The sequence below is a fragment of the Dermacentor silvarum genome, chromosome 5, assembly GCF_013339745.2.
Source record: "Dermacentor silvarum isolate Dsil-2018 chromosome 5, BIME_Dsil_1.4, whole genome shotgun sequence".
Classification (NCBI taxonomy): domain Eukaryota; kingdom Metazoa; phylum Arthropoda; class Arachnida; order Ixodida; family Ixodidae; genus Dermacentor; species Dermacentor silvarum.
In genome coordinates this window covers 159,669,090-159,681,218 of record NC_051158.1, presented here as the reverse complement: position 1 = coordinate 159,681,218, position 12,129 = coordinate 159,669,090, and the positions used below count along the sequence as shown (strand labels likewise).

At 44.6% G+C, this 12,129-nt stretch overlaps 1 protein-coding gene and 1 long non-coding RNA gene across 3 annotated transcripts in view; one reads left to right on the top strand and one right to left on the bottom strand.

Annotated features, from left to right (window-relative positions):
- Positions 1 to 12,129, top strand: part of LOC119453821 (uncharacterized) — a 95,426-nt gene that overhangs the window by 28,828 nt on the left and 54,469 nt on the right. For both annotated transcript variants that reach the window (XM_037715863.2, XM_049668553.1), the window contains exon 6: positions 5,858 to 6,277. In XM_037715863.2, coding sequence (XP_037571791.1) covers positions 5,858 to 6,277 — 420 coding nt within the window. The remainder of the gene's footprint in view (positions 1 to 5,857; positions 6,278 to 12,129) is intronic.
- Positions 1,263 to 8,624, bottom strand: LOC125946095 (uncharacterized). The gene is made up of 2 exons (XR_007467401.1): positions 8,437 to 8,624; positions 1,263 to 1,995 (listed from the first exon to the last, which is right to left on the bottom strand). It is a non-coding gene; the product is annotated as an uncharacterized LOC125946095 (long non-coding RNA).

The following is a 12,129-nucleotide window of genomic DNA, read 5'->3' as shown; positions in this document are numbered from 1 at the left end:
CATACGGCAGGCATTGCGAAATCCTGACTGGGAGCTTACTATTGTTAAGAAGAAAAGTGTACAATCATTGCATTCTGCAGGTGCTAACATATGGAACAGAAACCTGAAGCTCAAGAACAAGTTAAAGGGTCCCTGAAATGGTTCGGACAAATTTTGTAGACGTGTAGGATACAGCTACAGTAAAACATTTGCGTCACAATTTAAGAGAAGCGTCTCATATTCAGAGAGCTACGGACGATTACAAGTTGCCCTCCTCCCTAGCCATGTTTTCCTCCTCAACTCGTTCGCCGAGTGATCGGGGCTAAGCTCCGCCTTCGCTGGCTCTACGTCATGTTGTGACGTACGTTGTCGTCTACTTCCGGTTGTTTTGGAGCCAGCACGCGAAGACTCTCCAACCTCTCCACTAGCCGCCAGGCCGTCGAACCCCTGCGAGAGCGATCAAGCAGCGTGCATTGCGAGCATTCTGTCACAGCGCCGAGCGTGTCCGGTAACCACAGGCGGGCTGGGTGTTTTGACGGATAGCCAGAGGCGTAAACTAAAGCCCCTCCATACCGCTGTGATGAAGGAGCTTCGTAGACGTACGTGAGCCGCCTGATCGGCATGCATGGTCCAGGCATCTATGGCGCAGAGCTTAAACTACCAAATACAGATCTAACCCAAGTGAAAATTTGCAACTGGTATTTAACTGGCATGCAACTGGTTCCAGTTTAATTGGTTTAAGGAACACATTCCCACTTGGTAACTGGGACCAGTTGGGAACACATTCCCAGTTGGTGAGTGGGACCAGTTAGTAACGGGACCAGTTGGTAACTGGGACCATTGGCAACTGGGACCAGTTCCTAACTGGTCCCAATTGCCAGCTGGTCCCAGTCCCAAAACCAGGCCCTGTATGTGCCAGAATGTCCATGCACTCCAGCTAGCTCAAATAATCTTGAACTTGCGGATATACTATCGCATTGCAACTGATCCCAGTTGGTCCCCATTGCAACTGGCCCGTGCAAAATCCTATCAAAAGTGTATTCTGCTGATGGATTTCACACTATTAAGGCAGTTCAGCTGTTATTGCTTAATTCCCTAGCAAAAATCCTAATACAAAAACTAACAGCCTATTAGGTTATTCACACTAATACAGTGTATTAGGTCTATCAATGCATTAGTCTAATAGGCCCATCGGTCTAGTAGGTCTATTAGTGTATTAGTCTAATAGGTATATTGGTGTGAAAGAAAATGTTGCAATGTACCAGATACATAACGAAAACAGGTAAAATTGCTAAAAGCATTTATTAGCACAGCATGTATTTTTACAAATTCCTCTTTCGAGATCTTCGTCAGGTCAGCAATCTTGATTTGTCAGAATCTTGCTTTTCGTTGACTTCGACCAAAGGACGTCCTTTTTTGGAAGTGGTTTAAAAAACCTGGACACAAAAATACACACATATAGAAGCAGTTAAAAACAGGGGTGCTAGTCCTACCACTAAACGTTTTAGCTGGCAATATTTGCTTCCACATTAGAATAATGTGGCTTCGCAATTACCAAAATAATTTTAGGACAGTGTGATATATGCTAGCTCAAAATGTTTATCATAATAAAAAATGACGCCACGTGACACGACAGGACAATTCTAAAGCACACAAAATCAACATAAGATGTGTGTTCCATCGAAACAGTAGGCAGATATAAGGAACTCTAGACAGAAATCTTGCACAGCGTTGTCGGAAACAGGCATGTCATTGCTGCAACGCGCACACTAATCGGCCCGACGGCACTGTACAGAAGTACTTACGTCCACCATCAGGATAAAAAAAAAAAGAAAACACTTCATACTGTACTAAAGAAGCATAAATAAGAAGTATAATTACCTCGAAATGGTAAATTGGCGCCGGGGAAAACACTGCACATCGATGCACGCTGATAGATCCACAAAGCCGTGAAGGACAGGGGTAAAACAGTTGCCTTGCGTTGTTTTGAAGTCAAAACAGCATCCATAGATAAAACTATCCAAATATACTACTGCACGAATCAGATTGCGCAGGCGCTAACACCACAGGTTCCTTAAAAACACATCGTTCATTCACTAACACGCACGCACGCACGCCTCGCGTGACGCCTCGCCTAGACATGGCAGCCGCCATTACACACGTGCTGTCCGCAACTACGGCTGATTACAGTAGCAGTTTTATGTCCTTCCTGCCCGCCGTGTTCCCTTCTCTGCGATACTGCTCTTTGATGTCAATAAATATTACGGCCTTTTATATGCGGTATCAAGTTAGCAATTTAGATTCAAGGTTTACCATTTAGTTTATGCGCGCTTCAACAGAAAATACGACACTGACAAAACTCCACCGGCAAACAAATATGGTTGCTGCTATTGCACCGTTGTTCGTACAGTGTACTATTCTAGCTAGTACACTGTAGTTGTTCGTAAGCTGACTGGGCACCGCGATGTGACGGCTGGTTGTTCGGGATTTTTTTTTTCTTTTTTTTTTCGCGGGGAAGTATTCGCTGTGCTGTAAACACTAGCTGTTTCCTCAACGACTCATCGGGACGAGGCTCACTGAAGTAAAATTGCCAAGACCATGTAGATGCACGTCGCTTTTGTGTATGTCGCTGAGATGACGCTGAAACTAATGCAAACGTGCGAACGCAATCTGCTGCACAATTGTACAGCAGCATCTTTAATTATTCAGTGATTAATTAGAAACACCTTTCCATGCAAGCAAGCGGTCCGCTGGTCTAATTTTTTGTCAATTAACTTTCACCAGCAAACAAGAGCTGCGGAATCCAGCAGTACATGTTGTATCAGACCAGCAACCATCTGCATAATATAGGACCTATTAGTCTATTAGAGAAACTAGCAGACACGCAACACTGCTTGTATAAGACTAATAAGTCTAATACACACGGCCTATTGGTCTTATAGATAAATCAGTACGACTAATAGAAATTTCTATTGGTCTAATACAAAACTGTATTAGACTAATTAATACAAACTTCTATTAGAATGTTTGCTAGGGTTGCTCAAACAGCTAAACTTAATTGCTCAGTATAAGTAGGACTAGCTGCTGCTGTCTTAGCAAGCACTGCATGTTACTTGCTTTCAGTTAAACTTCTGGTTACAATTTCATTTGGATCTAAACGGAAACCAGTTGCTACCAGTACAACTGACCAATGTTTAAGTTGGTTCCAGTTGCTACTGATACAACTGGTCAAAGTGCCAGTTGGAATCCAACTGGAACCAGTTGATTCCAGCACAACTGGTCAAAGTTCCAGTTGGATCCCAACTGGGTCCAGTCACTCCCAGTATAACTGGAAAATTGTTCCAGTTGGATCCCAACTTGAACCAGTTGCTACCCAGTTGCTTTCCAACTGGGACCAGTTTGTGTGTAACTGGGACCAGTTGGTTTCCAGCTGGAACCAGTTCATCCCAGCTGATCCCAGTTGGATCCCAGTTAGAAATTTTCACCTGGGAATATCCTTGTAACCAAGTGTAAAACATTTGAAACATATAAAAAGACGTCTTCAAGATTACGCTCCTGCCAAAAATTTGAGCCAGCAGCAAAGTAGAAAAAACTTGGTTACTGCTATATTAATTAGGTGTGTGTTTGGTTGAGCTGTGTGCCGCCAGGTGGCTGCACCGTGCAAGCAGTTCACGTTTGCCCCTCCGTTCATCACGTAAAACGTGGTAAAACGGCCAGTACACTTATGCTTGCGTTCACCTGAATACCGGAAAAGCTAAATTCTATTGTGGCAATCCTTCGACGTGAAGTGACGGCCGCAAACGCGTAGATGCTGGCGCAGTTTGGATACCGTCAGTCCGATGCGCGGCAGCGACTCCGCTCGTCTGCTGCCTTGCAGCGGCGCACGATGTCGCAGCTTGACATGTCGCCGATTGCTATGTTTACAGCCCACAACGCAAGGGCAAACCATGGTGCTTGCGAAAAGAAATAACAAGACCAACACTGATTGTGCAGCTCTCGTCAATACGGAGCACGTTGTAACACAAGCAGACGACACTTGCTGTGGGCCGGAAGTGCTTTTTCTGTAGTGACACATGTCCTTGTGCATTCTCTTTCTGTTACTTTCTTTTTATAGAAACAAATTAACTAACATCTAAACTATTACTAACAACATTTGTTCACCATAATGTTGGAAAAATTATCGATGACGCGCCCTGGGCAGCCAATCGGATAGCTGGCCCAGTGACGTATTCTGGGCAAATCACGTCATATGGGCAAAAAAATCAGCCGCTTGGCGTGCTGCAATCCGTAGCGATGTACATTTTTAAAACCTTATAATAATTTACACGCTTTACGTGGAGCGCTTAGATGCGTCAATTAATGATCGGAAGGACCTACTCTAATGACTCAGTACATTTGTACACAATCGTCAAAATCGTTTCAGGGTGTGTCAAAATCGTTTCACGGCAACGAATATGTTAAGGACCGTGCAAAGAGGGATGGAACGAAGCATGTTAAGCCTTACGTTAAGAGACAGGAATGGAGCGTTGTGGATCAGAGAGCACACGGGGATAGCTGATGTTTTAATTGACATTAAGAGAAAAAAATAGAGCTGGGCAGGCCATGTAATGCATAGGATGGGATAACTTGTGGACCATTAGAGTTACAGAATGAATACCAAGAGAAGGGAAGCGCAGTCGACGACGGCAGAAAACTAGGTGGGCTCACGAAGTTAGGAAACTTGCAGGCGCAAGTTGGAATTAGCTAATGCAAGACAGGGGTAATTGTAGATTGCAGGGAGAGGCCTTCGATCTGCAGTGGACATAAAAATTGGCTTATGATAACAAACTTCAATATAACAAAGTATTTAACTTGTTAGAGCTTCTTTTCTATGAGCGCCATGTATTTTAAACCTCAATGTAACAAAATGTGTTGATACACAATTTCAATATAATGAAATTTCGCTGTTGCTGCAAAGAAATATCGAGGCAATAAAGGGAAAGTTCTATGGGCGTGGTTTGTCAAATGGTTGAATTACATGCCGTTGCTTGCAAACGCATCTCTCAAATTGTGCGCCGTGTGATGGAATGTGGCTGCCGAAACGCAGCAGTGTATCAGCAAGATCCTCTTGCTGTCTCTCCTATTGCAGCCCGCACGTCATGTCAATGCCACCTAGACATTACAAGGCCTGTGCACTCTGCTTTATGACGTCATGCTACTAGGGCGGAAATTACCATTGCCCAGCTCGGTGTGACGAACGTGGTGATGTCAAAATCACTGCGTCTTATGCAGCAGCATTCAAATTATATTCTGTGGCAGTCGGTCCTATTAGTGTGATGTCATAAAGCAGAGTACAGGCCACCTACTATCTAGGTCGTTTGGTCGTATACTGTGGGTGTGAGGGAAAGCGTATGAGGGTGAGCCGAAAAGGGTGTGGTGGCTTGATGCGTGGCGTCTTCCTGTGTGAGCAGAGGTGGGGTGGAGATGGGGAAGCAGCACGGTAACGCGATAACGTGCGCACTAAGGGGGGAAGGGGGATGCTTGTATCCTCCTCTAGCTCGGCCGTAGCTGCGCATGGCTGTTAGCGCAGCTGTACACATATGCAGCCTGCGTGCCCTATCTTGGAGGTAATTTATGGTGGGTTCAAAGTGTGAGCGAGCCAAGATGGCCGTGTCTTCATTTGTGCTGTCTTCCCACCACTCTGAAAATATTGTTGACACAGCAGAAACCGTGTGGTTCCTTGGTACCTTTGTGCTACGGTCGGGTCAACGCTATTGTCAGGTTTAACGAAGTAAATTGACATGTTTATTGCAACGAATATCACATATGATGAAGGTACTGTTCCATTGGTTGCAAGATCTGAATGTACTAACCATCTTGCATCCATCTATTATGCCAGCATGTACTGGGACAAGCTGAAAGTGTCTGTGAAGAAATCCTCACTCAACGGCAGCCACAGCCGGGGGCCCGGCTCCGACATCCTCATCACCGAGCTGGAGAAAATCCGCCGGCTGAGCTTCCACCCGTACCTGCTGTGGCCACTGGCTGTGAGTCCCGTGCAGAACATGGATGACATGCTGCTCGTCTTCGAGTGTGTCCACTTCGGCAGCCTCTTCGACGTGCTGCACAATGCACAGCACCTCCTGGCCAGTGGCCCCCTCGACCAGAGTCGTCTGCTCCTCTTGCTCCAGCAGACGTGCGAGGCACTGCTTTTCTTGCACAGCCGGCACTGGGTGCATGGGTGCGTGTCCTCCCACTGCATCTACGTGGTGTCGCCGTGCCTTGGAAAGCTCGGAAACTTCGAGTTTGTGCAGCGCAGGTGGGTGTTTGGGTTTCCCTTGTAATGCACCGTGTTGCGCGTAACGTTAACAGGCATGAAGACAGTGGTGTGGATTAGAGAGCAAACGGGTGTAGGCTATATGCCAGGGTGTCAGTCAAATCGAACCGAAACTGAACTGGAAGACCCAAGCTGAACCATTATTTTCAGCTGAAGCAGGACCAAGCCGAACTCATATTTTCCTGCCATCTTAAAACCAAACCTTAATCGTAACTTTTCGCAGGAAACGTTCGGAACCAGTTCCACGCCAAGTCCAGCCCAGGGTTATTGCTGCTGAAATTCTGCGAAAGCAGACGATGCCTCTTGCATTAGTTCAGTGCAGCGCATGGTGTGTTGCCACGAGAATAATTATGTGGCTCACCACAATGATTTCATTGGCCCACTGAACTGTACACATGGTCTGCTCAACTGTACACTGCACAGTCAGTGCTCACTGTCTAGACAAACTGTGGCTGTTTTTGCGTCGTCATGGAGGATACTGCTTGTGGTCAGGCCATCTGCTGTGTTCAGGAACAATGGCGAACTGGTTGCGCTGTGTGATAAGTGTGTTGCAGTTTCTACTGTACCGCAGTGACTGCTATTACTTCTGCAGCATAACTGTGGCATTCCACGAGAAAATGCAGACAGAGAAACTTAATGAAAAGGGAGAGTAGACTTCCATTCACGGTGCTTGCCTATTATTCGTGAGTTTAAATGATTGTAGGTTCTCTCAAGAGCGTTTGGGTGGTGTTACTTTGTTTGTGAAGAACCTTGCACGAGCACTTCTGAAGAAAGCCAGGATAGAACATGTATTGTAATGGAATGCCAGAAAAAGTTATATTCGTCCAAGATCTCCACACATGCCACTAAAAATGTTATACAGTCGAATCCCCCTACAACGAATGCCGCTATAACGAAAATTTCCACCACAACAAAGATTTTCCGATTTCCTGTCAGCTGTCCATAGAAAGTAATACAAAAAAAGTCTCGCCATAACGAAGACGTTTTTTTTCGGTATTTCCCCTTCATTGAACTTTTAGAGAACGAAAGTGGAATTGAGTTGAAATTGGAACTGCCAAGTAGTCAAATTAGAAGCCCAGGTGAAAATTTCCAACTGGGAATGCAACTGGTTCCAGTTAAACTGGTTTATGGAACAATTCCCAGTTGGTCCCCGTTGCAACTGGTCCCAGTTGGTCCCCGTTGCAACTGGTCCCAGTTGGTCCCCATTGCAACTGGTCCCAGTTGGACCCCGTTGCAACTGGTCCCAGTTGGACCCCATTGCAACTGATCCCAGTTGGTCCCCATTGCAACTGGCCCATGCAGAAGCCTATCAAAAGTGTATTCTGCTGATGGATTTCATACAACTAAGGCAGTTTAGCTATTTTTGCTTAATTCCCTATCAAAAATTCTAATACAAACACTAATAGCCTATTAGGTTATTGACACTACTACAGTCTGTTAGTGAAAGAAAATGTTGCAATGTACCAATACATAACGAAAAACAGGTAAAATTGCTAAAAGCATTTATTAGCACCAGCATGTATTTTTACAGATTCATCTTTCGAGATCTTCATCAGGTCAGCAATCTTGATTTGTCAGAATCATCTTGCTTTTCGTTGACTTCGACCAAAGGACGTCCTTTTGAGGAAGTGGTTAAAAAACCTGGGCACAAAAATACACACATATAGAAGAATTAGAATACAGAATTACCAAACTAATTTTAGGACAGTGATATATGCTAGCTCAAAATGTTTATCATAATAAAAAATGATGCCTCGTGACACGATAGGACAATTATAAAGCACACAAAATCAACATAAGATATGTGTTCCATCGAAACAGAAGGCAGATATAAAGAACTCTAGACAGAAATCTTGCACAGCGTTGTCGGAAACAGGCATGTCATTGCTGCAACGCACACAGCAATCGGCCCGACGGCACTGTACAGAAGTACTTACGTCCACCGTCAGGATAAAAAAAAAAAGAAGAAAACACTTCATACTAAGAAGAATAAGAAGTATAATTACCTCGAAATGGTGAATCGGCGCCGGGGAGAACACTGCACATCGATGTACGCTGATAGATCCACAAAGCCGCGAAGGGCAGGGGTAAAACAGTTGCCTTGCGTTGTTTTGAAGTCAAAACAGCAGCCATAGATAAACCTATCCAAATATACTACTGCACGAATCAGATTGCGCAGGCGCTAACACCACGGGTTCCTTAAAAACACATCGTTCATTCACTAACACGCACGTACGCCTCGCCTAGACATGGCAGCCGCCATTACACACGTGCTGTGCGCAACTACGGCTGATTACGGTAGCAGTTTTATGGCTTTCCTGCCCGCCGTGTTCCCTTCTCTGCGATACTGCTCTTTGATGTCAATAAATATTACGGCCTTTTATATGCGGTATCAAGTTAGCAATTTACATTAAAAGTTCAACATCTACTTTATGTGCACTTCAACACAAAATACGACACTGACGAAACTTCAGCGGCAAACAAATATTACGGTGTCTCCGTACAAATATGGTTGCTGCTATTGACCGTCGTTCGAAAGCTGACCGGGCACCGCGATCTGACGGCTGGTTGTTCGGGTTTTTTTTTTTTTTTTTTTTTTTTTCGTGTGCTGTAAACACCAGCTGTTTCCTCGACTGATCCCGACGAGGCTCAGTGAAGCAAAATTGGCAAGACCATGTAGGCGCACGTCGCTTTTGTGTATGTCGCTGAGAGATGGTGCGCTGAAACAAATGCAAACGTGCGAATGCAATCTGCTGTCCAATTGTACAGCAGCATTTTTAATTATTCAGTGATTAATTAGAAACACCTCTCCATGCAAGCAAGCGGTCCGCTAGTCTAATTTTTTGTCGATTAACTTTCACCAGCAAACAAGAGCTGCAGAATCTAGCAGTACATGTTGTATAAGACCAGCAACAATCTTCATAAGGCCAATAGGACCTATTAGTCTAATAGAGAAACTAGTAGACACGCAACACTGCTTGTATAAGACTAATAAGTCTAATACACACGGCCTATTGATCTTATAGGTAAATCAGTACGACTAATAGAAATTTATATTGGTCTAATACAAAACTTAATACAAACGTATTAGACTAATTATTACAAACTTCTATTAGAATGTTTGCTAGGATTGCTAAAACTGCCAAACTTAATTGCTCAGTATAAGTAGGACTAGCTGCTGCTGTCTTAACAAGCACTGCATGTTACTTGCTTTCATTTAAACTTCTGGTCACCATTTCATTTGGATTCAAACTGGAACCAGTTGCTACCAGTACAACTGGCCATTGTTTAAGTTGGTTCCAGTTGCTACTGATACAACTGGTCAAAGTTCCAGTTGGAATCCAACTGGAACTTTGATTCCAGTACAACTGGTGAAAGTTCCAGTTGCCTCTCTACTGGGACCAGTTGATTCCAGTACAACTGGTGAAAGTTCCAGTTGGATCCCAACTGGGTCCAGTCACTCCCAGCATAACTGGAAATTGTTCCAGTTGGATCCCAACTGGAACCAGTTGCTACCCAGTTGCTTTCCAACTGGGACCAGTTGGTGTGTAACTGGGACCAGTTGGTTTCCAGCTGGAACCAGTTCATCCCAGCTGATCCCAGTTGGATCCCAGTTGGAAATTTTCACCTGGGAGGCCCTTCCAAAGCTGTGACCATCGTATGTCCGCTTGAATGAGGTTTTTGTGAACGAAATCAAGTTCATCGTACCGATTTGCACCACTGCAATTCATAGCCACGCGTGGTCATCACGCGCCTTGCCGAGACTGCACGGGATCATCACAATCGCTGCCGTTTTCTGTGGTGTGTGTGTCCGGTCGAAATGGCTACGCCAACGAAGAAGTGTAAACTTCTGTTTCTCGAGAAGGCACATATGATCGCCAAGGTAGAAAGCGGAAGAAAAACATTTTGCAGTTTCGCCCAAAAGGCGAAGCATCAATTGGGATAGCATATTAGTAGACAGCTATACGAACTATGGATCGTAGTTTTATCGGCTGCATAAACTAGTAAACATTCGCTTACTAATGAAATTAGTACCAAGCACGATGTCACGCGCACACAGGTAAACATGAACACATCCTGCGGAAACTCTGTCAACATGATGGAATGAGAGGGCTCGGCAATAGCAGCGAGCGAATTGAGCTCCGTGCCATCTCTCACTTCAACGCGAACTAAAAAAGCACAACGCACACGACTCTACCGGCACTAGTTGCACTTTGGCCACATCGTAGATCGCTTTGAAGACGAGGCATGCGCGGGCGCACACTTAGTGCACGGCGTAAATTGCTTTCAAGATACGGCGGCGGCGCGCCGCAGCCGCTGTTGTCAACATGATGCCAACGCCTCGTCGTCTGGGAAAAATGACAACCTGTAGACACACTGACTGAGGCAATTACTTTGAAAGTAATGGATCCTTTTGACCTCATCTTAAAAGTTAACAGAGCCCACGACAATGACATTGCTATGGCTCTTTTAATGGACTGTGAGACTCGCGTAACGCCTTTGCTTGCCGTGAAGCGTAAGAAATACAGGTTTACTCACTTCTGCAAATAAAACTTCTGGTAAGCGCAAGCTTGCCAAGTTTGCAGACTTTGTTATAAATATGCAATGAAATTCTGGTCATTCAAACTGCTTCATTAATTGCAACGGTGCATGTGCCACAAAATGAGAGTTTCACGATCGGCCGGGCACGCGTGTTCAGTTCGGCGTCGGCCGCAGTGTATGAAAAATGCTCCAACAGCGGCGCGAAATGCATTCTCTCGTGAAGTTTACATGTTATTGACCGCCTTCGGTACGTCTCAAACTTTGCCCCCATGCCATCACGAAGATTTCCCGGACGATGGTTTCGGTTTCGTTCGCGGCTTTGCCGTTTGGCGCACGTATATACGTACTAATTTCGCGTCAACGAAGTTCGTCCACAACGAAATTTTTCGCATGTCCCGTGAATTTCGTTGTAGCGGGACTTGACTGCAGCTAAAAACTGAGCCCGAAAACAAGATGGGACAAAAGAGACAGGTGCTACATGTTTTACTATGAACACAACTAGCCTAGCAGTTCGTTTTACTAAATATCTTACAAGATGTTTACTGGGTTCTGCTCACTGACCGCACTACATATCTGCTTTTTATACAGTGAAGCTGTTAGTGCGATGTTCTCATGGTGTCCTGAAGTGACTGTTATTCACCAAGTTTATATTTAGAGGAAAGGGGGAGGGCCACATTACAGGCTGAATAAACCTTTAAAATCCTCATTTTCTATTTATTTAGAGGTGTTATACACTCAGTTCTTCTGCCAAATATGGCAGCAGTTTTATTTTCTGAGAAAATCGGAGTCATGTTGTGGAGTCATTTACAACCTTTGCAGTAAATTTCTCTTAAACCTCGAGATAACCGACCTCAATATAACAAAATTCTCACGATAACGAAGTACAAAACTTTTTGTAACTTCTTGTTCATAAAATACTTTGCATTTAGAACCTCATTATAACAAAGTATATTTACACACGATTTCAGTATAATAAAATATCACTGCCGTAGCAAAAGAATATTGAGGCAATGAATGGAAACGTCCGCGGATGCATGTCATCAAAAGGTTAAATTATAAGTGGCTGCTTGCGAATGCACCTCTCTCAAGTTGCGTGCTGTGCAACCAAAAGCCGGATTTACTACGAACGTCCATAGGACGCTTATGCGCAAGAAAATTGGCAGTCCGTCGAACATCCGATGGCTGCCAGAACCGTACATTCGGACGTTACAGGGACATGCAAAGCCATGCACTTGGGCCTTTTCAGTACATCCATCGGACATCCATAGGAACAAAGTTAATGAAACTTCTGA